Source organism: Melopsittacus undulatus, chromosome 11, assembly GCF_012275295.1.
Source record: "Melopsittacus undulatus isolate bMelUnd1 chromosome 11, bMelUnd1.mat.Z, whole genome shotgun sequence".
Lineage (NCBI taxonomy): Eukaryota > Metazoa > Chordata > Aves > Psittaciformes > Psittaculidae > Melopsittacus > Melopsittacus undulatus.
Genome location: NC_047537.1, coordinates 2,290,550 through 2,315,421, shown reverse-complemented (window position 1 = coordinate 2,315,421; position 24,872 = coordinate 2,290,550). Strand labels below are relative to the sequence as shown.

At 47.6% G+C, this 24,872-nt stretch overlaps 2 protein-coding genes across 2 annotated transcripts; one reads left to right on the top strand and one right to left on the bottom strand.

Annotated features, from left to right (window-relative positions):
- Positions 1-532: 532 nt before the first annotated feature.
- Positions 533-13,033, bottom strand: MRRF (mitochondrial ribosome recycling factor). Its single transcript, XM_034067400.1, has 7 exons — positions 12,981-13,033; positions 12,018-12,217; positions 11,428-11,583; positions 10,089-10,207; positions 8,039-8,130; positions 2,330-2,489; positions 533-839 (listed from the first exon to the last, which is right to left on the bottom strand). Exons 2-7 carry the CDS (start codon positions 12,190-12,192, stop codon positions 762-764), a joined length of 780 nt encoding a protein of 259 aa, XP_033923291.1. The 5' UTR covers positions 12,193-12,217; positions 12,981-13,033; the 3' UTR covers positions 533-761.
- On the top strand, positions 13,029-23,802 carry RBM18 (RNA binding motif protein 18). The gene is made up of 5 exons (XM_034067401.1): positions 13,029-13,299; positions 18,840-18,966; positions 19,834-19,920; positions 21,698-21,783; positions 23,156-23,802. Exons 1-5 carry the CDS (start codon positions 13,187-13,189, stop codon positions 23,313-23,315), a joined length of 573 nt encoding a protein of 190 aa, XP_033923292.1. The 5' UTR covers positions 13,029-13,186; the 3' UTR covers positions 23,316-23,802.
- The last annotated feature ends 1,070 nt before the right edge of the window (positions 23,803-24,872 follow it).

Sequence of the window (24,872 nt, the reverse complement as noted above, 5' to 3'; positions counted from 1 at the left end):
TGCTCAGAAACCTGCTCTGCTTCTACCTCTTCCACCCTCTTAAATGTGGTACTAGTGGCTGGCACGGGGGGTCTGTCACTGGTCAGGGATGGCAGATGCTGGTTTTGGCAAGTTCTTGTGTTGGTTTTTGGTCTTCTTGGTCTTGGTAACACAGACAGCCCTGGTTTCAGTTCTCTATCCACAGAGCCATGGGGAATGCAAAGCGTCTCCCCCACCTACCCTGCACCAGTTGGTGCCAAGCTCCTCATGCCTTCCCAGTAGCCAGGCTGTAGATGAGTGCTGGCCACTGCAATGGGCAAACACATCCTTTGGGATGCATGAACCCAAGGGGACAAACCAGCCAGGAGCTGCCTCTTCCACGGCTGCTCCTCCACACCTCATTGTAACTTTATTTTAGGCAAAAAACCAAATGCCAAGGTCCACAGCAGGGGAGCACAGGCTGTGGTCCTGGCTTCTGCGAGGTGCTGGGATTCAAATGGGCTGGAGCTCCTCCTGTGCTCCGGCTCCCATGCGTGAGCCCTTTCCATCAGTCTCCACTCTTCCTCCCTGTTGTTTTATTTTAATCTTAGTTCACCCAGTTCTGTTGCCACCGGGATGAAGAACAGTGAGGAGGGATCCCCCCTCCCTCCAGTATAACACAAGGTGGAGAACCCCAGCACAGAGGTCTGGCAGAGCTGCCCCTGCCCATTGCAACAATGGTCACTGCGGTTTGTGGTGGTCCAGCCTTACTCAAAGGGGGAGTGAGTCCATCTGGATGATGCTTATCCAAGCAGCTCCTTGGTCTTTGCTGCCAGCAGCTTGTCCATCTCCGCTGCAGCACTGTCTGCCATTTGCTGGATCTGTGGCAACATGGTACAAGTCAGAGTTGTGCACTAGGTGAGAGTTTAAAGGGAAAGGAGGGAAGGGATCAGCTCCTCAAACAAAGCCTAAAGTCCTGGGAAAACCCAAATAGTGCTGGGGCAATAACTGGCTCTTAGTGAGGGCTCCTACCAGCCCTCAGTGATCCTGTGCTGGTGTCGCATCTGTGCAATGAGAACAGGGACTGGTCAAAGGCTTTGAAAGGAGACATGCACCAACTCCTGGCTGAGCTTCACAAATGACTTGGTCCTTGTTTAACAGAGGGACTTTAGGGAGGCAGAGTTAGAGACCTGCTGGTGTTGGCACCAGAGAAGAGAGGGTTTATACCTTGCTACCTCCTGCAACCTCTGCACTGTTGGAACAAACCAGGTAACAGCAGGAGCGCAGCCTCGGTCCGTGCTCAGAATTCACACATCAAGTAACTGATCTGTTTATTTCTTATGAAAATAAATGAAATGGTGATTGTTGAAGCACTGCCCAGGAAGCAGGACTCTGGAAACACAGGATGGATGTGGCAGTCACGGAAATGGGACCAAAATGGGCATGTGCTTATTTGAGTGAGCGCAGGTAAGGGCTAGAGCACATCGGGGGTTATGCACTGGTTTTCCAGGGCTGATCAGGATGCACTCTCTACACGATGATGACCTTTCCTCACACTGAAATATTTGGGTACAAGCAAAAACGAGACTTGAGCCGATCCCTCCAGCGATGCAGAAACCATCTGTCTGCTCTGGGAGAACAGCTTCCCAACAGGATTCAGTTACAATAGCATGGCCATTTTTCCTGCTTGCACAAACGCTCTGTATATCAATGTTTATTTTTGTGAGCACACAGAGAACTGTCCCAAAGCATTTGCAATGTATCTAACTTTAGCTGTTAATAAACAAACAGCTAAAAAGTAATGGCCTGCCTTCAGAGGCATCAATTCAGCAAAACACTTAGGCTTGTGCCTGAGTTTATGCCCAAGTAATTGACTTTAGTGACATCTGCTCTTAGGGAATTAGGCATGTGCTTAAGTATTTTCCTGAATTGGAGCCAAAACCTCCTAACAGAGATAATCTCGCTAGCCTTTTCATTAATAACAAACTGGAGCAATCCTCATTAACACCAGCTGTTTCGCAGTGGCCAGGCCCTGTGTAAAGGGTGGTAAAGCTATGGATGTAGGTCGTTTTGCTCCCCGGGTTCAGCTGCTTTGTGCAACAAGCCCTGTAAGTCTGACAGCTTTGGGGGAACAGTTTTTTCCCCCCTGTGTCAGTTTACAATGGTTCATATCATAAATCTGGCTTTGAGATTGAAGCCCCAAATCTCATAAAGAAAAAGCAAACCCAAGAGCCGTTGCTGACTCAAAATACCCATCCCCGGGCCACCCATTCCCCAGCTGGGTTCTCAGTGCTGGAGATCTATCAGCAAAGGGCTGGCACCAACACACAGGAGCTGCGAGACATCATGATGTGGCAGAAGAAATCATTACCTGTTTTTCCAGCAGCCAGATGGTATCTTCAGACACTTTGCTCTTGCTCTTCTTTATCTGGTTGATGCTTTGGTTTCGCACCTTTCTCAGGGCCTCTTTGGACTTGTTGGTTGACTGCTTGGCAAGCTTGGCCAGGCTCTCCCTGTGCTCTCTGGTTACCCTAGCAGCAAGGAGGGGGAAAAGAACACCAAAAGGAAAACCAGTGTCATGTGTGGTACAGCCAGATTTGTTTCCTGCAGCAGACTTTGGGTAAATGCAGTGATCATCTCTGCTGCAGCACAGAGACACCTAAAAGCTGCCTGTGTTATCACAGAGCTCTGTATTGCAGAGGGATTTAACAACTCTGGGCATGTTTTTATCCTGCTCGGGTCCACCTGAGCCACCTCTGCACAGCATCACCAAGGCAGCACACGCCAGTGAAGCAAGTCTTGAGCCTAGCATGGAAAGTTCCCAGCACAGCCCTAAGCTGATGGACTTGGACTGGATCTTACTTGGTTTACAGTTGTCACTGCAGCACTTGAAATTTATGCTGAAATGTTCAGACTTTCCTTTTTTCTGCTGCCAAAGCATCTGTGGGAAAGAGGGGAAAATCCAGCTCCAGACCTGAGAGATGGAGCTGAAAAGCGTAATCCTGCAAAGCTGGGAGGAAACCTCTGTCCCTTCCTGAAACTCTTGGTATTGTCTCCCTGCAACCAAAGAGCTTGAATTATGTATCTGGAAGCTACAGAGCTTATGTTTCACTCAGCCTTAGTCCAGCTCATCATAACCAGGCTTTTCCACCAAGACAATGCTTTGACAAGAGGATGATGCTACACATGGCTAGCCACAGGTAATTCAGCCCAGGAGAACTTCAGCTCCACCCTCCCCCTGACACGGAGCCAGTTACTGCTGTGGTGCCGCAAGAAAACCCTCAGATTCCTATCCCAAACCAAGGTGATGAGGGAGCCTGGCCAGTGAATACAGCACAGGGAATGGCTGGGGCATCACCGGCTCTGGTAACGCTCCAGCACCTCCAGCTCATCACTGTCATCAACTGCTAGAGCTTAACAATCATACTCTGATCAATAGTGTGGCTATCGGAGCTCCCAGACCACCTCGAGTATGAAACCCCTTGAGGATGGAGCTGCTGTGCTCCCCCTGAGGCTGGCGAGCAGCAAAATAAACACTTCACAGGAGTATTTAGAGAGCGGCTGCAGCAGCCCTGGGTCACCAAAACACTGAGGCCGAGGCTCTTCCTGCAAGGGGCTCAGGAAGCGTGGGGTGAGGGCTCCCCGGGCAGCAGCAGCTCTGCCCATGCATGGGGGTGTGTTACAGGGAGGCTGCTGCGGCACAGTTGGACCCTCAGCCCTTCCCAAGCTTGTGCTGAGCCCAGTGAGTGATGCACATGCGGATACCTTCCCAGGTTGCTCGCAGCAGATGTCTGCAGAGGCACTGGCCTCGTGCCAGTTTATCTTCATTTCATGGTGCAAGAGGGAATAGGCTTCCCAGAAGTGATGAGTAATAACAGGGATTTGGAATCACTGGGAAAGCTGACAGAGAGCAGCGATCCAGCCCTGGCATCCATGGCTCTCCCTTGCAGGCACCCTGTCCTCACCCAGGGCCACCTCCAGCTCATCCTGCTCCAGGAGGAGACGGGCAGTGGATTTCACACATGGCAAGAGCTTCTGGTCAGTGCAGGCTCCAAGCTGGACCAAACACCTAATTAAAGTGAGTGGGGTTACGTGTGCTTTCCTCCTCATCCCAACACTGATGCCTTTAGGGCTTCTCGTGTTCGATCTCCCCAGCCGGAGGTCCCGCAGTGCATGCGGAACCAGCAAAGCCAGCTCACAAACAGGGGTCTGGATGAGGTCAGGTTCTCAGGCAGCTTTGTAGGGGGGTAGAGACTCAATCCTGGCTGCTAAACTTGGGAGGAGGCAGCTGGAATTCCCATCTCCTGCTGGGTGGCGAGGCAAGCTGGGCTGCAGTGGGGCTGGGGAGACCCAGCTCACCCACAGCTACTCACCTCCCTGCTCCCCCTCGGCTACTCCGAGCTGTGCCGAGGGTATCACTCGCCTGCTTGGGGCTGCAGAGCCTTTAAGGAAATGTTTTTGTTTATGCAGCACTGCCAGATTTCCTATGCTTCTTGGCACGGGGTCACAGCTTTCATGCCTCCTTGTCTGTCTTTATTAACACCAATTTCGTTTTATCACTGCGCAGGGCCGTGGAGTTTCTCAGCGGGTTTTATGTTCCAGCCAGGCTGTGTGTAAATTCTCAGCAATGCTACCAACAATGCCAGAAATGGACACTTTTTCAAGCAGATGCTGTTTCTGGTTAAGGGATCCATCAACACGAGCCAGGCCCATGGTTTCTAAGGACAGTTGTTTAATCCTGCCCCCAGATCTGGGACTTTTAAGCTGTTCTTAGATACGAGGGTTTTTTTTCTCTCTAGTAACCATTGTCCCTACCCCCTCCTTAAAGCCAAAAAAAGCATAAAGTGAACCTGGAGAAGGGTGCCAGAAGTGAGGAATAAGGACAAGGTCCCTGCTTGTTGACCCTTCTGTGCAAGGCCCAAATCCTGCCATTCCCTCAGGGATAGTCCTGCCCTTGCCAGGACCAGGATGGAGGCTGGTGCCTGACACACAAGGGTGTTCAGAAATGCACACCACCCCTTGGGTAACATCTCTTTTTCTGCTTCCCCCAGTGACCAGTGTTTAAGCACTGCAACCCCTGGATGCTCCTCTCATACAGCAGAAGCAGACCCACAGCAAGCACAACATGGGTCACGTCTCCAACACAAGACACTTCTGCGGTAAGAGTCATTTCTGTATCTCAAATGCTAGGAATTTCCTGTGAAGAGAGGGATCAGTTAAAGGAAAGTAGGCTTAACTAAATACTCTGCATGCATAATTGCAGATAAACATAGGGTGCAATGTATATTGCTCAACAAAAAGCATGCAAGAGGCTTCTGATGATGAGCGATCCAGAGCAGTGCAGTGCAGAAACAGCTTTGGGCTCTCTCAAAGGAGAGGGTTTCTTGGAGTCCTTTCTCTTGTCGGAGGTATCTTTGCGTATTTCTTAAAGGGCAAAGGGAAAAAAAAAGCTCACAATGAGTCATTAAACTTTCAAAAGAGTCATCTGGCTTTCAGTAAAGCATGGGTAAAAATATGACTGATTTACAAACAATATCCAGTGTAACACAATGGGTCCAAAAAAGATGAATCTAAAAATGAGGCACCACCATAAAAGACACAAGGTCAGGTCAAATTCGGCCAAGAGATCAACCAATACGAATGTTCCCATGGCTGCTTTTCTTGCTCTTATTTTTTTCCCCTTTTAAACCCCCCAGAGAATCCTTTTTACACAAATAAATATTGCCTGTGCGGTGCTAGCAACACAAACAGGAGAATGCCTCAGGGAGCAGAGGGGATCCGAGCAGGCAGCACAAGTAAACACCAACGGAACCAGTGTATTTGTTCTGCTAGAACTGCAATGCAAAAGCTAAACTCATAGAATAAATACTGAAAAGTAAACTCCATCTTAAAATACTCAGCTGAAAGAGGCGCAAGCGCTGGAGCTGGATCTGTGTAAGGCACAATGACACGTGGCCAGCTGATAGAGCAGACTACAAAGTGTGTTTAATAACAGGTCAGCTTTGATTTTACTTCTCCTGTGCCTCCCCTCACGAAAGAACAGATTTCTGCAGAAACAACCTTATCTCTATTGTCTCTTCTTTTCTGATCTGTTTGCTCATTTCTCACACCTGCATCATTTGGGCAATCTCTGCATTTGTTGTATGTATTTTGTAAAGACGAGCTGGGAAGATGAAAACCTTAGAGAATTTAAGACAATCATTCTGGGATACAGTATTAAAGAGAGGCCTCGAATAGAATTTGATTATTTCCACCCTCCCTGTGCATTAGAAGGTTTTAAGGTAGAAAAGGTCTTTTGATAAGTGGTTGAAACTCTGAAAGACCCAGTCATGGTACTAAAGAGCAAATGGGATGGCAGAGGCAGACCTGCAAGGCACATCTCCCAGGCTATAAACCTATTTAACTTAAGGCTCACTGGGCTGCCAACCAGCCAGGACCTGCACCCATCACACACCAGAGGAACAGGGGAGCACACCAGGTACATCCTCCCTGGAGAGAGAAGCCTCATTTTAGCTCTGCAGCACCACAAAAAGGTAGTGACAGATCTGTTTAAAAACCAGTATCTTTTTAGAGATTGGGATTTTCAGTTTTGGAGTTTCCTCCCCTGCAATTCCTATTCAAGGATGACCCAAGTGCCCATTAACAATCAAACCACTGTGCAGCAACCCGGGAGCCTCAGCAATTATGAAGATAATGGTGCCCTCCTCCTCCTCCTCTCCTGAGGAATGGGGGAAGGGCAGGGAGCACGGGGAAAAGAAAATCAGCAAATAGAATGATAATGTCATTCCCTCTCACCGACAGCAACGGAAAGCTGCAATTAGACTTCTCTGATCAAAATGCTAGGGAAAAAAACATTCCATAGAATTTTAAAAGTAGACGTAAAGCACGAGGAATACTTGGCTCATCCTGACTGAGAAGTCACCTGCTTGTAAAACACAGCGCACGTGCAAGAGGTTTGCACACACAGGCAGTGTAAGGAGCTGCCTTCACCCTTTGTGGGACCAGCACTGTGTAAGCCCAGCATGTGAGATCAGGTACCCCCACCCAGGGCATTTAGATGGCTGCAGGGTTGAAGCAGCCACAGGAACTCATGAATTATCCCTACACCACCCAGTCCTGCCCATCTCACACGCTGTGTCTATGCAGGCCAGTTGTGCAGCAATAGGAGCATCACTGCTGGGAGGTCCAGCCTGGTCCCAGGGACCAAACACACGTGTGCAGTGGAGGAGCACTCGCTGAGCTCCCAGATGGTACCTCTCTAGTATGATGAGGTACCTCATGTGAAAGGAATCCCGTTCACAGGGGGAGCCCCCAGTGTGCTGCAACCTGAAGCACACTAAGTAGGGATCATCAGGATTGCTTCAAAAGCACTCTCCTGATCCACACTGAAGCACTGATGCAGTAGCACCTCCTGCTTTGTCCAAGGGCTGGGACATTCCTGCGATGGGTGAGGGAAGTGATGCTCAAGCCTCAGCCAGGAGCAGCCTGCTTTTCTAGCAGCTCTATTCCAAAACTTCCACATAGCCATCAGCTACACAATGTGTATGACATGAGAAGAGGGACTGGATTCTTTAGTCAAAGCTATAAATTTCCTCCTCCTTTCTTTCATCACCACATTTTAGTGTTTTCTGCAGCAAGGTGCTACTCACCCCTAACACTGCTGGTTCACACCAGGGCTGCTGCTACTCTATGCTGGTGCAATTCAAGGAATTTATAGCAGGGCAGCAAAGAATGAGTCCCTGACATAAAGCAATACAGCTTCAAAAGCCTTTGGCTGTCTCTTGGAAAGTGCTGCAGCCAGCTAGGACCAAGTCTCCTCTGCAGGGGGAAGATAAAGAACAATAAGACCAACCATTAGATGCCAAAATGTGATGACTTAGAGCTCAGACACTTGGAAGAGCTTCCTCCAGACATTTTTTAGGGGCTCAGATTTTCTTCTGAACCTGAAATACAGCTACTTGGAAAGCAGCTGCATCATGACATTACAGCAATGGTGCATGCTTCCCCTCTGAAGGGCACTCACTGCATCCCACTGTGTTATCCTGCATGATGATGAACTTGGGCAGCCATCAATACTCACTTAGGAATTGGCACTCGGATTATTGTCCCATCCACTTCTGGGTTCAGGTTCATGCCACTCTCCCTTATAGCCTTCGTAGCTGCAGCTGTGCTCTGTAAAACAGATCAAAAGGTAAAGGGAATTAGGAAATAATCACTCCCATATGCCAGAACTCTGTCAATAGTTGGCAATCCATCTCCATGGAACATGGAAACATTTACTTCTGTTACCAGTAAGATCAGGAAGTTACATTGGTGCGGAGAGCTTTGATCAAACCGAATGGGAAACTACGGCTGCGCTCGGTATCGGGGTAGGGGGGCACAAAGAGGGGAAGGGAAGCAACAACAAAAGAAAACTGTTTGGCTTCTTTGAAACTATTGGAATGGTTTGAGGCAACGCAGAGTGAAACCGCAGTAAAATCCCAAGACGTCTCCTGACTGCGGCGAAGGAGATGAAAGATTCGGAGCATTTAGAAATTCCAGTTGAATGTTTCCCACTAGAAATCACACAGCAACTTAACCACTTCAGCACTGCAGCCTGACCACATCACATCAGGGCAGTAGCAGTTGGCTGAGAGATAGTGCCTGTGCCCAGCTCTGTGTTTACCTTGCAGCTTATTACTTGGGATTAACTTCTTCAGACTCTACCACCACTGGCTGACTGCTCTGCTCAAAATGGGGGTACTGCAATGGGGTAGCTGCAAAGGGATTAAGATGCTTCCTTCCCCATCCCAGGGCCCTGGTGTACCTTTACAGAGTGACAGGCTTAATGGTTAAATCAGAGCTTTGCCAGGAGTAGCGCTCTGCCAGGTCGCTTTGCTCTTGACATTGTCAATAACAACACCGAGCGAGTCTGTATTCATGTGGTATTTCCTACAAGGCACATTGCTATTTCTGATACTCCTTCCCATCATTCACTTTAGCTCCAAGCTGCTGCAGGAGACTGTATTTAGGGTTATTATGTATTTATCAGTTTAGCTTTTGTCAACTGAGGCACAAAGTTAAGCTTGGCATATCTGCTTAGGTCTCCGACGCATGTCATCACTGAATGGAATGAATGCTAGTGTTCTGCAAGACATAACTGTTGTCCTATAGAACACAACAAGGGCAGAGAAAACGTAACCAAGATGATCTCAGCACATTAGGAATGTAAATGTGTTATTCTATGGACAGTGCTTGCTCTGTAGGAAGGAAATGCTCAGTAAAAGCTGTGTTGTTTAACATACAGATTGAAGGAGACAGAGGAAGGGGAAAATACTGCAATATTGCTCCATCAACTTGCAGCCCATGAAATAAATAGCCATGCTTAAAAAACAGTCTTGTTTGGTTTTACGACTCCCAGGCAAACAGAATTTGGCCCTGAAAGTCCTTTTCTGTGATTATTTTCTTTTCCAGACTCTTCAGGCATTTTTATTTGCTTTTCAATGCCATGAAGTACTGACAATATGCTGTAAATAATGACATCAAGTAAATTATCTGTAATGGTTTTAAAGAGTTCAATCTATCCATGGAACAGTTATGGTATAAACTAACTGCATTGAGAGAAATAGTTCTAGCTCTAGTTCCAATGAAAAACTGTCCTTTGGCTTAGACAGCCAATGCAGGCAATGCTACACAGTGGGCTATTTAATGTCTCACATGCCCATTTCTCAGCCTGAACTGCTGCTTGGACATGGGCTATAGTTATGGAGTGACTTCCCTGGCTCTCTCACCTCTGGCATTCTGAAGGACCTCGGTGCACTCGCTGATCAGGAGCCTTCCTTCTTCAAAGCCATTATACATGCTGGATGCACTTTAAGAAACACTTAGGCATCAAGTGCTTTACACTGACCTCCTCTGAGACTTTGCCGACCTAATTAATTGGGGAAAGCCTTTGGAAAATAAATAGAGATAAGCTTTGGCAAAGCTCCAGACCTGGAGCAGGATGAATAGCTAACCTTGTGCTCTCACTGCTATCTGCACGGCTGCCCAGCACTGCCTGTGTGAGCCTCTGCAGGAGATGCTCAGCACCAACCTGTTTGTTCCCCTGGTAATGATCTCCCCTTGCAACGCCTTCAGTGATGTGTCCTTACCTCTGGAAAACTGGCCATGTTCACTACAATGAGCTGCGGTGACTTCAGGGATATCTGCCCCAGCTGGTTCAGGGGAAACTTCCCATCTTTTGTCATCACGATGATGTGATCAAGGGCCCCTCAAAAGAAGCAAACACAAGGGGGTTTCAGTGTGATACAGTAAAGCTGAAGAAAAACGTGTGCACAGGATCCCACTTCCCTTGTGCTATACAAAATATAGATGTTACTAAGGGAAAATAACCCATGTTTATTCAGACTTCAGATGCTGTTTGCGTTCCTGCAGCCCCGGTGGTATTTGCAACCTAAATATTTCAATGCTGCTCAAAAGCACAAAAACATGGAAACAAAACTCGTGTTTGTTTTTGTTACTAAATAGGAAAACTAAGCAGGATTGTTAAGAATTAAAAGGAAATAGTTATTTTTTAATTCCTAGAGCTTAAAGAAAATCAAACTGTTGTTATACAAATCCAGAGTATTGTCTTTAATGTAGCAGTGTTATCTTCAACCCCTCACTTTCTTCCCTCCTCCAAGTCCCAAGAGGAGGTGTTGTACACAGCCTAATTTAAAGTATTCGGTTTCTCCCTGAGCTACTCTTAATCTGCTCTCTAGTTTCTGCTGCAAAAAGGCCAAAAGGCACAGGGGACAAGAGGTACTTTATCAATGCAATTAAAAAACATACCTATGGTTAAAATAAATAGTTAAGAACCTGAGCTATGCTTTCCAACTCCATTAAAGACTGATGTTCCCCTGCCAGAGCTGAGGTGGTGAATGATTCAAGCTTGGTCATTGTTTAATGTTAAGTTTTGTCCTTGAAACTTGATACTACTTACAGATACGTATGTTCAGAGTGTTATAGTAACTGTAGCTTAGCCAAATATGTTCACGTTTCTTCCTAAAACACAAACTTTATTAAATGAACAAGGCTTGTGAAGGTCACTAAACACAAAGATGCACAGCAAAAAGAAGTTTGTACATGCCAGACACCAGCCTGATGGCAGTTTCCAAAAGGCTAATTTAATGGCAATTGGATTTTTCCTGCCCTACTGCACCATTAGCTGACAACCTGCTTCTTCATCACATCTGCAAACGGTTCAGTTAGACACTTTTGACATCTCCCACTTAGAAAAGCTATTTCCAGGAAGCTATTAACAAAAATGGATTCTTCCTGGTCAAGCTCAGGGTGAAGAAAGCCTTTAGCTGGGGGACATCAAGGTTGGAGTAATTGGGTGCCCAGTGAATAACTCAATAAAAAGAAAATAGATCTGGAAAAAATCAGAGTTCTTCATTACTAGGAAAGGTCTTTACAGGCAATAGAGCATCATGCAAGAAGGTTACCAACCTGGTGAGGTTCTAACACTGAGATTTCTGCTTAAGTCTTCTTTCAGAGCTTCTACCACCGCCTGCATGTCTTCACTGGTTTCCTCCAAATTGATAATGTCCTCAACTAGGGCAGCACTGATATTCACTTTGGCTTGACTCTGCCCTTTACCTTTAGCTGCAGATGATACAAAAAAATAAGTTCTATTTCTGACAACAGTTAAGTTGCATTTTAAAGCAGAAATAAGGTACTAACCAACCCCCCCGTTAGGTTCAAGACTGAGTCAAGATAAACCAAACTAACCATATTTTTTAATGAATAAATAGCCCAGCACTTAAGCACAAAATGCATCTGTTGGTTACAGTGTGCACTGGCTCCTGCCTGGACTGTAATGATTGATACCCACTGCCCCAGCGCAGCAGCAGCAGCTCCGTGTGCTGCTGCAGCTCTCCTAAGGGAAGGGCCAACATTTCCCATGCACTGCAACACCACGAGGCAAACCAGCTCCTCCAGAGCTGCGTTCTAAGTCAGATCAATGCTTGTACATGAGATAAGGGGACAGGAAAGGAAATCCTGCCAACATTCCGAGGGGCTGCAAATAGGAAACTCACCTTTCTTGGTAGCTAGCTGTCTGGTCAGCAGCACCTGATGGACACACTGCCTGCAGCCTTGCAGGGGCAGGGATGGGCAGCCCATGGGAGCCTGTGGCAGCCCCCGTCTCACTGCGAATGAGGAGCGATAAAGCAGGGAAGGCAGATGCCAGAAGCATCTTAGTGCCATGGCCATCGTCTACAGCGTCTCTCTGACCCACCTGGAAAAGAGCAGAGGCAGGTGGTCCAAGTGCTAAGAAATGGATTCAGGTCTTAGTTGTACCTATCAGTGCAAGGTGGGAGTTGAGCCCTACGGGTGTTCTGCAGTGACCAGCGGGCAGATTCAGTGGAAGGGGCTGCATAGGGATGCATCTGCACACAGGTGCAGAGGGGCCTGTGGCACAGGCAGTGTTCAGCAGGAACAGCTCATGGGGGAGCTGGTATTCACACATCAGCTGACCACAACCGGTAATGCTGTCACTCATGGCCTGAGGCCCCCAACCCCTCCGAGCTCCCCCAGCTCTATTGCAGCGCAGTGGTTCGGAGCTGCAGAAACAAACGTTACACTCGGTGCCTGCCACACGAGGCCGCGATGGCTGCAGCATCCAGGGCACCACCGCTGCCGGACACCGGAGGGACCGGACCGGCCCCCCCCGCTCCCAGGCCGGCCCCGGGTCAACCCCTGTGCCTCGTCCCCCGGCCCCGCACACGGTGCTCCCTGCTCCGGGGCACGTGCGCGCAGGCCCCGCCCCCTCTATGCCCCGCCCCCCCGCGGTGCCCCGCCCCGTTGCACGGCCCCGCCCCCCTCGCCTGGCCCCGCCCCCGCTGCCTCCCTCTCGTCAGGGCGCACTGGCCCCGCCCCCCCCCGCGCGCTCCCCTGTGCCCCGCGTGCACCGGCGCGAGCCCCGCCCCTCCCGCCGTGCACCGGGGCCGGGGAGCGGGAGCGCGCACGGGAGGGGTGGGAGCGCCCGCAGCCCCGCTCACCGTCGCGCAGCACTTTGCGTTCCATCTACGTCATCGGTCCGCGCCGCGCACCTACGTCACAAGCCTTCGCCAAGGGCGGGGCGAGGCGAGGCCTAGGTGAGGTCGGCGCGGCGGGGCCCGCGGTGTCATGGTGAGAGCGGGCCCGGGCCGAGCCCAGCGCCGCGGCCGCCGCCAGCCCCGCTCTCCCCGGTGCCCTCCGCACAGCCATGGAGCCAGGCCGCCAGGCGCTGCCGCTGGAGAACGCGTCCATCCTGTCCGAGGGCGCCCTGCAGGACGGGCACCGCCTCTGGATCGGCAACCTCGACCCCAAGATCACCGAGTGAGTGACCCCGAGCGCGGCCCTTCCTGGGCACCGCCGCCGGCGGGGCCGTGTCCCCCGGTAGGGCCGCATCCCCACAGCCGCTGCGGTTCTGGCCGGGCCCCGGTGCCGGTGGGAGCTCGGGGGTGGCGCAGGCCGGTGCAGCGCACCCGGCTCTTTGCTGTGCCCCGAAGCGAGGGCTGGTGGAGCGGCTCCCGGTGTCTGCTCGGTGCTGCTGCCCGCAGCAAACGGCTTCAAGTGTGTGTGTGTGTGTGTGAGGGAGGGGTGCGTGTGTATGGGGTGTCTCAAGGGCTGTGCTGGCCCCATGAACCAAGGGGTTGGAGGCACCAATGTGTTTAACTACTGCATACAGAGGTCCTCCAAGCTGCAGCTCAGCACAAGGGTTGGAAACATCTTTGCTCTCTAAACAAAGGAAATGTCAGAGTTCCAGGTTGGAAACTTTCAGGGTGACCGAGAGCTTTGTTTCTTGCTGGTGTCAGCAGTGGGATGTGGGTTGAACAGAGAATTACTCTTGTAACTGAGTGGTAATGAGGTGGGGTGTGATGTGATGGCTGCTTGTGGTGGATAAGCACAGAAATCAAATGCGTGTGTGTATGTTCATGCTTTCTCCAGCCTACAGATGATTACCTTCTGAGCAAACACAGTTTCTGAACAGCTAAATTGTCAAGGAAATAGGACTTGTTGTCCAGTGTTTGCATAGTGTGCTGAGAAATCAGTAGGGCCTCTGAAAAAGAAGCCCAAACCAAAGCAATCTGGGGTATAGACACACCTAAGAAACAAGCACTTTTGATTATCTGTTGTATCTCTCTGTTATGGAATACTTTTTCTTCCTGCTTCTTTTTGTGTGTGTGCAGGTGCTAGGTTTTTACTCTAAATGTGGTTCATCTTAACAGAGCAGTTTTCTAATAGCCTCTAAATGGGATCATTAATGCTTTGTGCTTTTCAGCCTTTCAGCTTTGGGTGGTTTCTGCATTCATTACCACTTTTATCACACAGTTATGTTGCTCTGGTTCATCCACATCCACTGACCATGTAACATTAAACAGAGAAGCTCTTGAGCATGTAGTTTGGGTCTTTAAAGCTTTAGGAAGCTGGGTTAGTGTGAGGGGAAGAGCAGTGGGTGTTTGCAGACACGTTAGTGGTGTCTTTAATGACCCTTTCAGTCTAGGTTGTTCCTTTGGTTCTAGGCCAGACAAGTAATAACTTTATATGGCAAAACTTACTGTTCTCATAGCTTTGGTGAAATGATTTTTGTGGGTGTCGGTTGGTGGCTTCCATGTGCAGGCTCTGCCTTTCCACATAACTTACTGCAGCTGCACGGATTCAGGTGTAGGGCACGGCTGCCCTGGAGAGCCCTCTGTGCCTCAAACTGAGTCCAGAGCAGTGTCACAGCTGTGAGCAAGGGGCAAGAGACTGGTTCGAGGGCTTCATGCACCTGTGTCATCAAGCCTAGAGTGCTTCCATGCTACTCAGTGCTTGAGGTTTGCCCTGTGGTGAGTGACAGTGTTTGTTGCCTATTTCAGGCCTTCAGGTTTGCTTTTAATTTTGCTTAAAAATTAGTTATTCTCTCTTGCAAACTCTATTGTAATCTCTATTTCCTTGTGAATAAAAAAGGGGAAGTTGCTTGTAATGCATTGTCAGTGTAGAGAGAACAAGTGCAGTTGTATGTCAGGTCAGTGAGTTTCTATAAATCATCTTGATCCTTACTTTCTTATCCTAAGAGCTTACACCGTTGCTCATAGTTGTTCCTCTGAATTATCCTTGTTGAGATCACGAATCTTACAGCTAAAGACATATACCTGAAAGCTACACAGCTGTTTCTTCATTGGCTGCTTTTACCTGCCTTTTAAAAGAGTTGCCCCTGCATTCCTCTGTTAGATTTGCTTAAGACAGAGTAAAGTTGATTGAGTTGTTAGCGGGGTTAATAAGTGGTTGTGGCTTCCTCAGGCAGAAATGAGTTCAGAAAGTCTTGAATTAATCCAAGACTTCCATTTAGAGAGCAACCTATAGCTGCAATCAAGCACTAGGGAGTTAATAGGTAACGTACACATTGAAGCACAAGCTGCAGCAACAGGAATTTATAAATGTAGGGCTGCCCACAAATTACAGCCTGCAAGTTGCTGGCTGAGAGGAGGTTATTGCACATACCGAGTAACTGTGACTCAAGTGGAGTCTCAAAGGATCTTGAATGCTGCCATACCCCACATACAAGGTTATGGTGGGTCTTCTGGTGGACATTCCTCCTTAATGTGTCTGTTTGGGTGGCCTGTCTCTTAGCCAGCATCCTTTGAGGATTGTTCTGCCTGTGACAGAAGATATTATTAGGAGTCTACTGAGTGTATTCTTAGCAGCTGGAAGGAGGAGAGCTGGCACCTTGCAGCATTTCAGGACACTATCTCCAGGCACATCTGATGCTGGATGATTCCTGCTGTGGGACTTGCCACTGGAGTACACAAGGAGAGCAGAAGAGAGCTGCTTCTAGGTTTGGCATCACTCAGCAAGGAAGCCATGGAGTCCCCTCACCATCCCTGTGAGCATTTGTCACATCACCTCCCAGTACTCCCATCTTGTGGGGGGGAAAAGCCTCATACCTTAATTACATCTCCTGCGTAGCAAGCAGAGCAGGACTGCCTTCTCTGCCCATTCCTGTCTGTAAAGCCTTCTGAGGCTTTTCAACATTCTGGACAGGCAAATATTTCATTTCCCGCTACAGTTACACATATTGTCCAGTTTCCAGTAGCCTTTGAATGACCATTCATTTTCCAGGGGTATGAAATAGCGGGTGTTCAACTTCCTTGGCTGCTCGGCTGCTTGTCTAGGATCCCATCTTGATGAGTCTCACCTAGAAAACAATGTGTGCATAAGTTGTTGTTACAGACCCCTGCTGAGTCCCAGTGGGGCAAAATTCTTCGCAATAATAGGTTTTGCATGTGGCCCGGTACCTCTGCAGTATCCTTGGGACAGCATTGTTCAGAGGAAGCCTTGCCTGTGTTTGAATAGCGCTCGGGGTGCCAGGAGGAAGAGTGGAGGAAAAGGAAATGGGGGAGCTGCTGGTTTGTCTTGCATTCACATCAGATGACAGGAAGTGGAGATGGAGGTTGGCCGCGGTGATCTGCACAGCACCGTGGGGCCACATCTGCGCCAGTGACTTCCAAGCTCTGGATAACCCAAGTCGTTGCCATAGTAAAGCTTTTTACATGTTCTCACTTCAGGTTTTCCGTGACGGATCTTCCTTCAGTACTGAAGTCCTCTTGGCTTGGAGAGCTACTTGTCGACTTACTGTTAATGCCCTCATTATATTGACAATAACTAATCGTAAGCACAGCCTGAAACTGTTTGTTATCCAAGCCTTCAGTTCGGAGCTGTGCCATGGAGAGTGGGTGACCTGCAGTTGTAAAAATTGCATGCATGGCTGAAAAATAGGGTTTGATTCACCCAGGATTTAAATATTCCAAATAAAACAGGTTCCCTAAATTGCCTGTAGACACTTAATGGAATTTGTTTTAAAGGAACAACTACCACGTTGCTGCTAAGAACACGCCATTTGAATGCAGAGGTTCTCAGAAAAGAAAACAAGCACCAAGAATTCCTTTTAGCAGCTGCAGGGTTTTATTGTTGCTAAACAGAATGCAATGAGAATCATCATTGCCCTTCCACTGCCAGAAAGGGAACAGCATTCTGGTGGCAAGGGCTTTATTTTCATACTGCTGAAACTGCAAGTGCTTTTTGTAGCAATGTGTTTACAGAAACAAACCTGAGGTGCATTTGCATCCTTTGGAGGCTCTGAAAGTTTAGCGTGTGGGGGTTTATATGCATCACAGCTCCAGAGTCAGTGGTTTTACTGGTACCCCTGTGACTGCTTCTCTTAAGGTGCAGTGGTAAAATCTGGCCACTGTGTACCTGGTTCTGTGCAGGGACTGAGGGTTTATAGGCCTCTTGGAAGCCGTGTGAGTGGTCTGTATTCTGAAGGATGTAGGAAACCTTTCATAATCAATGACAATGTGTTTGCTCCCCTGGGAGCTAACTTGGCCCTTCTGCCCTGCTCCTCTGTACGTTTGCTGCACCTTCACCTCTTTTAAAAGTGCATATCCTGAATGTCCACCGTGACCATCCTGTGAGATGACTCACATTCCTGGAACTTTCTTGCCTGGCTCCTCAAGCTTAACAAAGGGCTAAAACCCTTCTCAAACATCCTATCAGGCTTTATTAGGAAAAACATTGCTCTTCCTATCTGGACTGTCCTTAAAGCTGCCTGGTGTGTTTGGCTCTCTCAGGCCGCTACTGACCATTCATGTCTGCACATGCAAGGTTTAATCCAGTGCCCAGTGCTCCATGTGCACTCTGAGTTAGCCTGGTCAGCCTTCAGAGCACTGAGTGTTATCTTGTAAGCTGCAAATTTGGCTTAGACTGTGTGGCTTACTGATGAATGCTGTGCAGCTGGTCAGAGGAGGTGACTAAAACACCCTTATTAAACCCTGAGACAATCCTTAAACACTAGGAATGGGGTGAAATAGTAGCAAGTGTCGTTTTCCTTCTAGGTCAGGTAGTGTTGTGAAACACTTTGGTCTCAGGGAACCAAACAAAGCTGCAAGGAACTTTGAGGATTAGATGTGGTCTGTACAACAAATGTGCTCCTTGTTTTAAGTTGCTCAGTGCACTAGATACTAAGCAGACAGATTTACTCTGGCTTTCCCCAGTTTTATTGGAAACAGCACACTCCCCACTGGATGGCAGGGAGATAATTGGCTAAATAAGTGTCTGACTTTCATGTGCGTGTCACTGAGGAGCTGTCTGAGCCAGAAGCATTGGCAGATTTGGGCTGGATGATGCTGAGGTCTGTCTGGTGCCTTTTTTTTGCCTGGTCTACTGTCAATGCCTGGTTGTGGTTTGTTCTGCTGCTTCTTCCATCTTCCTGCTTCCCCAGTGCTGCTGGGGGAGTGGGAGAGTGGCTGCATTTCTGTATGATCTGGCCATGTCCTTGCCACTGCACTGTTACTGCTTGGCACAGAGAAAGGATGGGACGAGCAGTGCTTGTATGGGGAGAGACAGGAAGAGTAGCAGGGATCCCGAGTGAGGCAGGGTGCTATGGGCTGGGACTGCTTGTGAGGGGAAAGGAATACAAGGATGGAGCTTCAGGCAGTCACATCAGGGCTAGGGAGGGGGAGAGATGATGTTTATGCTTAAAAGTAGATGTGATTTAGAGGCAGGAGGCAAAGCCCTTCCAGACCTCTAGGGAACCATTGCATAGTTGTCCAAAAGCCAAGGATTAATAGATCTTCTGCATGCCCTTCAGCTGGCACCACTGGGAGGGAAGCTTGGGAGTTCTCGAGCAGCCTCAGGATAGTGCAGCTCAGAGCTATGGAAGCTGAAGTACTGCTGTGCAAGGCACCCACCTCTATGGGTATTTGGGAATATATGTGTGATACAACTGAACCACTTATGCTACTGAGTGTGAAATGTGTGTGTGTCAGGGGGTTCCTCTCTATCTCATCACTTTCAAAGTGCTAAAAGGTGTCATTAATATCTTCTCTCCCCTTCAGATACCACCTTCTCAAACTGCTTCAGAAGTTTGGCAAAGTAAAGCAATTTGACTTTCTCTTTCACAAGTCTGGTGCTCTGGAGGGGCAGCCAAGGGGTTACTGTTTTGTGAACTTTGAAACCAAACAGGTATGTTGCTTTTGTTTGAAGTTCTGGTGTAAATGACTGGTTTCAGTCCACATCTTCTGGGTTTTGCATTAATGTAAAGCTAAAATGGGAAGGCATAAACTGTATAACTTGTTTACACAAAGCTACAGACTCTTAACACCTCCACTCCATGACAGCCACATTGTGACTGCTCCTGGAAATAGCAGTAGTGGTTTCCTTTCTCCTTTGCTGCCTTATCCTGAATCCTGCTTTCTAATGGTAATCAGAAAGGGTCAGATCTATGATCCACTTTTGTAGTGAGCTCCTGGAGTTGTACCATGGAGGTGCTGCTAAAACTGTTCAAAAGTCAGGAAGTACAGGTGTTTGAAGATTGCTTGTGTGATCTCATCTGTTTGCTCTGCAATTGCTGGTAAGGATGTCAGAAGAGCCTTTACACACAGTGTGATAGCTCTTGAGAATCACTCATAGCAAGGTGGGAACAGCATAAGTCTTCAACTGTCATGAACTGTGTTTTATGGGAGTGCCCTAAAATTGAGATTCCAGTCTAGAACAGGACCAAATGGATAAATGTCCCCAGTGTGCATGAGCAGGGTCTGGAATAAGCATGGAGAAATGTCAGAGATGTGTAATCACTGTAATGATTGTTTTCCCCATTTTCTCCCCCAAAACAAGTGAAAGACTAATCCAGTAAGGCTGATAAAAGTCTGGATACTCTAATGTTGGAGTCATCCAAAGGTACTCCTGAGTTAGGGTACAATAGGATAATCTTTCTCTGCTGTTGGCTAGCTGTTCCTGCAGAAGACTGATGAACAAAGAGAAAAGGCTCTTTACATCTGAGTTGGTTTTGACTGAAACATGGTTTGTTTATTGAACTGTCTTCCTGTGCAGGAAGCAGAAAAGGCGATCCAGTGTCTCAATGGGAAGCTGGCCCTTTCCAAGAAACTGGTGGTGCGGTGGGCACATGCCCAGGTGAAGGTAAGCTCGGTGCTGTGGGTAAGAATTGCTTTTAATTTGCAGGATTGAGAAACCTTAAGGAACCATTTTTATTGAGGCTGCATTAGCCTGGCAAGATGGTTTCAGTTCTAAAGGAAATAACTCCCTTAGAAGCAGCAATAGCAATCTACCCCTTCTTTTGTCCACTGAAACTGTGCTGGCTGAGCTGTGAGCACTATGAGCCATTTAACCTGATGTTCTTTGTAAGGGAGTTTCTGATGTGAACAGGTCACTTGTGTAAATGCCCATGTTTTAACTTTTCCCAAACTCAGTGAGTGCCTGAAGGTTTGAATCCTTCCCTTTGTGGCTTTGCTCCCTTTTTGGAGAGGAGATACATGGAAATTCCCAATTACCAACTACTTTCTTGCTTTGTTCTATTTCTGAAAGCGCTTACATGGCAGCAGCTCTGATTACTTTTTACTTTAAAGCAACAGATTTCACATCTAAGCTGAATATCCTTTTTATTGCTTGCTCTGTCACATAAACCATCAAGATTTTAATGTTAACCTAGGCAGTGCCTTCTGGAACATCCTTCTTTTAATATTTAATTCTTCTCTTGTTTTCCCTGCAGTTATTTGCTAGCTGGCATTTGATAAAGCAATTTGTATTGAATAACTTTCTTTGCAGATAAATGGATTTTGGGAGAAGCTGCTTGTTGCTGTTTTCCTCTGGGTAGTTTGCTTTTGATAATCCTACAAGCAGCTTTCTCCACTTATCAAGTGTTCTAGTGCATCTATTTTGGATGCTAAATAAACCAACGCAGGTATCTTCGTTAAAGAAGAACATGTTGTTTTAATTATTGGCTTCAAGGGCTCCAGGCTCTTGTCAGCACATCCAAGCTTGTGCAAACCCAGTCTCCATTTTCTCGAGCTCTGTAGCTACCAGAGTGCCACGTGCTTCCAGATGCCTGAGGAATGACCAGGCTCTAAACGGAGTTCCAGCCAGAGGAGTGAATGTCTGCTCAGCTGGGAGTTCAGCAGGGTAGCTCAGTGCTTGGCTGTGCAGGGTATGGTGAGGAACATACATAAATAATCAGTGCAGCTTGCATGGCATTTTCTGATCCATGAATGGAAAGATTTAACAATGCAAAACTTTGTCTTATTGTAACAAGTGTTTACTTTAGACAATGCCAGCACCAGGCTAAGTAGTTTTGAGATGAGTGGCCAAGGCTTACCAGACCCTGTCGGTTTGAGCAGCTCTGCTGAAAAACAAACCTGACTTTGTGCCAAGCGAAATAAGGAAGCAGAACACTGCAAATAGTTTTGGAGGCCTGTCGCCCACAGATGACAGACTCACAGGCTGCTTTCTGCAGAAGAGAGATGGTTCCTGACTGGTCTTTTTAATGTCCTTTATTCTGGTTTTTTCCTTCCAGTAGCGCACAGTGTGCTTGGGTCACCTTCTGACTCTGCACAATGTCTGTGTAAAGACCATGGCAATACAGTACAGCAGTTAGCTTAAAAATTGCCATCTTTGCTTCATGCTCTGTATATAGAGGGGAATAAGAAGTGGTAAGATAGGTTAAGGCTTAAAGATCCATAGTACAATGCACAGAAGTGTTTGAGATCAGTCTATGTTCTCTGTTGGTACTAAACAAATATTATGCCTGGATTTGTTTCAGTGTTTGGCCACCAAAATCATTCCTAGCAAAAGCATCACAAAACCTGAGGTGACGTTAATCCAATTTTAAAGTGTATCTGTGGACAAATGTTTCTTTGTTGGTAATTCCAGCTGACTTCAGTCCTTGGTCTCTTGTTCACAGAGATATGATCACAATAAAAATGAGAAGATCCTTCCAATCAGTCTGGAGCCATCTTCCAGCACAGAGCCGCCCCAGTCTAACCTAAGGTAGGATGATGGGGTGGGTGAGAAGTGACCACACTGTGGGAGTGGCAGGGCATTAACTTCTTCAATTTCAGTATGATCTAGAGGTGCTGGCATTATGTTTGGCAGAAAAGCTGGTTTTGGAAGGGCAGTGTGCTGCAAAGTAACTCATTAGGTGGAGGGGACTTAAGACTTGAAGTTCCTTTTCTAACTCATGCAGCTGCTAGGGCAGTAAGAAGGGAAAACAGTGAGGAGAGGAATGGGGAATGTGTAACATTCCAGCTCCTTTGGCCAGAGCATGCTTTGCACTTCATATGAATTTCAGTGAGTGCTAACTTAATTAAGCCTGAATACTTATGAGCAAGGATTTCTGTTCTAGTGGCAGAAGATTAAAGCAAACTCCCAAGTAGTGCTTCACATAAAGCTCAGTTTTGTTTGGGGTGTTTTAACGTTGTGCTTAGTTTTCTTGGCTAGTGTTAGGGCCGGAGGGTCTTCTGTGGGATGTGGTTAAACCCTCCAACCCTTCTGTCTACCTAAAGCACATAGTGCTGCTTTGCTAATTCAATTTGCTTGGAAGGGTATGTGATTTTCCTCTGGGTTCTCTCAGTGGAGCCCTATGAGGAACAGGACTGGAAATGGTGAATTTGCCTACAGATAAAGTGAGCTTGGAATTAAGAAGTAACGTGCTAGGAAGTAACGAGGAGAGAGGCTTGAGTCATGCAGATTGCTAGCTATGTCAATGGCACGAGGGAGTTGTTTTAGTGGGGATGGATGCTGCAAGAACCCACAGCAGAGAGGGGAACATTCCTCGGTCCATACCCAATGGAGTGAATAACAAAAGCCCTAGGAATTTGGGGTGTAACCTAGGATAGCCTCTCCCTTTGGGATAAACCCTGCTAATGCTGAAATAATGTTTCTTCCTGACCTAATTAGAGTCTGGGGTTTTCCCATCCTGAGCAGTCTTGTAGCTGGGAGGAAGTCTGGCTTTCATTTCTCTGCTGTTTCCAGCAGCCTCATCTGAGCTTCACTCCGCTGCACATGCTCAGAGCTCTTTAAATGACATCATTTTACATGAAGTAGGAAGCCTTGTTGTGTGCTTGTCTTGCTCAGTGTCCTCAAGAAAGTGCTGAGTAGGTGCAAGGACCGTTATTTTGTGGTGCTGTGATAGATCTTGGAGGAGCAAATCCGTGCAGAGGAATGAGATGAAAGAGCGTGGGCTTTAAGCAGTAGATTCCTGCCTCCCAACTGCACGCTGCTTGTGAATGCAGCAGTGGGAGCTGCCTGGCCCCTCCTCGTGTGACTGAGTATTCGCATGTCAGCAAGATCTCTGGATTGCTGTAGTCTGATTCCATGCTCAGATCAAGCTCAATTTCTCTTCCGCTTTTTCTCTTTCCAGTGTCAGTGCAAAAATAAAGGCCATAGAAGCCAAGCTGAAAATGATGGCAGAAAATCCAGATGCGGAATACCCTGCAGCACCCGTTTATTCTTACTTCAAGCCACCGGATAAGAAAAGGACTACTCCTTATTCCAGAGCTGCCTGGAAATCTAGAAGATGATGCTTATGAATGGAGAATGGTAGCGAGAAAACAGTGCTTTGTATACCTGGAGTCCTCTGATGCTTTTGTACTTTGTAGAGTGAGAAGGACACTGCCACCCGAGCACAACACCGCTGTACATGGCACAGTGCTTTGTTACACCTTAGCTGGTGTGCTGAATGCTCCTGACTGCCAGTGCAGCTCCATAGCTGAGCAATGCTCAGAGAAGTAGGGTCCCATCAAAGCCTCTGATGAACACGCAGACAACCTCTCGTTAGTGTGCATTCATTAGCAAGATTAGAAACAGTAACCAGTGTATCGAGTAAAGCACAGCCAAAAATACTGCATTTAACTGATTACTTTTTAAAGTATTTTTTGAACAAAAACTATTCTGATTCGTGTTTTTAACGAGGGGAAGCACTTGGTTTTGATTAACATTCTGTAGTTACCATGGAAAGCTTGGGGTTTTTTTCATCTCAATAAAACTCATTCGAAATAGATTTTGCAACACTTTTAGTAACTGTGCATGCAATATTCTATATGCACCGAAGCAAACTTATGTTGCATTTTGATTTGCAGACTTCATGGTGGTACTTGATGATGTGATCACCAGAAGAGAATGACACAACGTGGGTATTGTCAGTGTTATTTAGGCTGTAGGTGCGTGCCCCTGTGTAGGATTGAGTGTATTTACACACCGCTGGCTGAGGTCTGTGCTGTGCCCTAAGCTTCCCAGCGCGGCAGTGGCACATTTAATGTTTGCATTCAGTAATCCCCTTCAGTGGTAGCTCTTCATAAACCAGATGTGACAGCGTGAGAATAACTGCAGCCTCCGAGACATCTGTCAAGCACATGACCTCCACGTCTGCCCACCAGCCTGCCCAGCTTCTGCTTTCCTTGGCTGGTAAAGGTGGTTGGTGTGAAGTGGCCCAAGTGTTTGTGGTGAAATGGCTCTGCTGTGTGCTGGGGGTTACCTGCCCCAGGTGCTCATTGATGGGTCTGATGGGTGACGTTTTGCTGAAGCTGCTTCATCTGCAGCACGTTTTTCTCCCCAAACATCACCTGCAGATTAGAAATCTGAGGGGAAAACCCCACAATTTCTGTCAGTGTTTTCTCCTCGGTACACACAGAGCTGTGACTGTGTGTGCCAGGAGGGTGCTGGAAACGGTGTTCACTCAGGTCCAGGAGATGCTGGTCTGATTTTGCTGATGTTCACTCTCTAGTGTGTCAGTGGTGAGTCTGAAGGTGCTTCCCTGAGCCTGGGTCACAGTGAGTGGTCTCAAACAAGAGGAGGAAAACAGTTTTCAAACAGCCCCTGGGTCCCCTACAGGGAGTTGCTCACTGGCATAGCAAAGGTGCATCTATATCCATGCTTCCTGCTTTGATCCAAGTGCCTGGTGCAGAGCTGTGTGTGTCTAGGATGGATGCATTGTTAGAAGCCTGAATTGTTTAAAAGTAGGTCTCGTGCTGTTAAATGTTTGCTTTCTAGTTTTTGGGTACCTGAGTAAAGAGAAAAGTAGCATGAGTGGGAGCTTGTACCCCTGTGTCACTAACACCCGTTTCCATTCCTCTGTGACC

Excerpts from the sequence above, each read along its gene's own strand:
- RBM18 (XM_034067401.1), top strand. The coding sequence starts at position 13,187 with ATGGAGCCAGGCCGCCAGGCGCTGCCGCTGGAGAACGCGTCCATCCTG. Across the intron at positions 18,967-19,833 it reads TGAACTTTGAAACCAAACAG|GAAGCAGAAAAGGCGATCCA; the intron begins GTATGTTGCTTT and ends CTTCCTGTGCAG. Across the intron at positions 19,921-21,697 it reads GGGCACATGCCCAGGTGAAG|AGATATGATCACAATAAAAA; the intron begins GTAAGCTCGGTG and ends TCTTGTTCACAG.
- MRRF (XM_034067400.1), bottom strand. The coding sequence starts at position 12,192 with ATGGCCATGGCACTAAGATGCTTCTGGCATCTGCCTTCCCTGCTTTAT. Across the intron at positions 8,131-10,088 it reads ACATGGCCAGTTTTCCAGAG|AGCACAGCTGCAGCTACGAA; the intron begins GTAAGGACACAT and ends TCTGTTTTACAG. Across the intron at positions 2,490-8,038 it reads ATCCGAGTGCCAATTCCTAA|GGTAACCAGAGAGCACAGGG; the intron begins GTGAGTATTGAT and ends CCTTGCTGCTAG.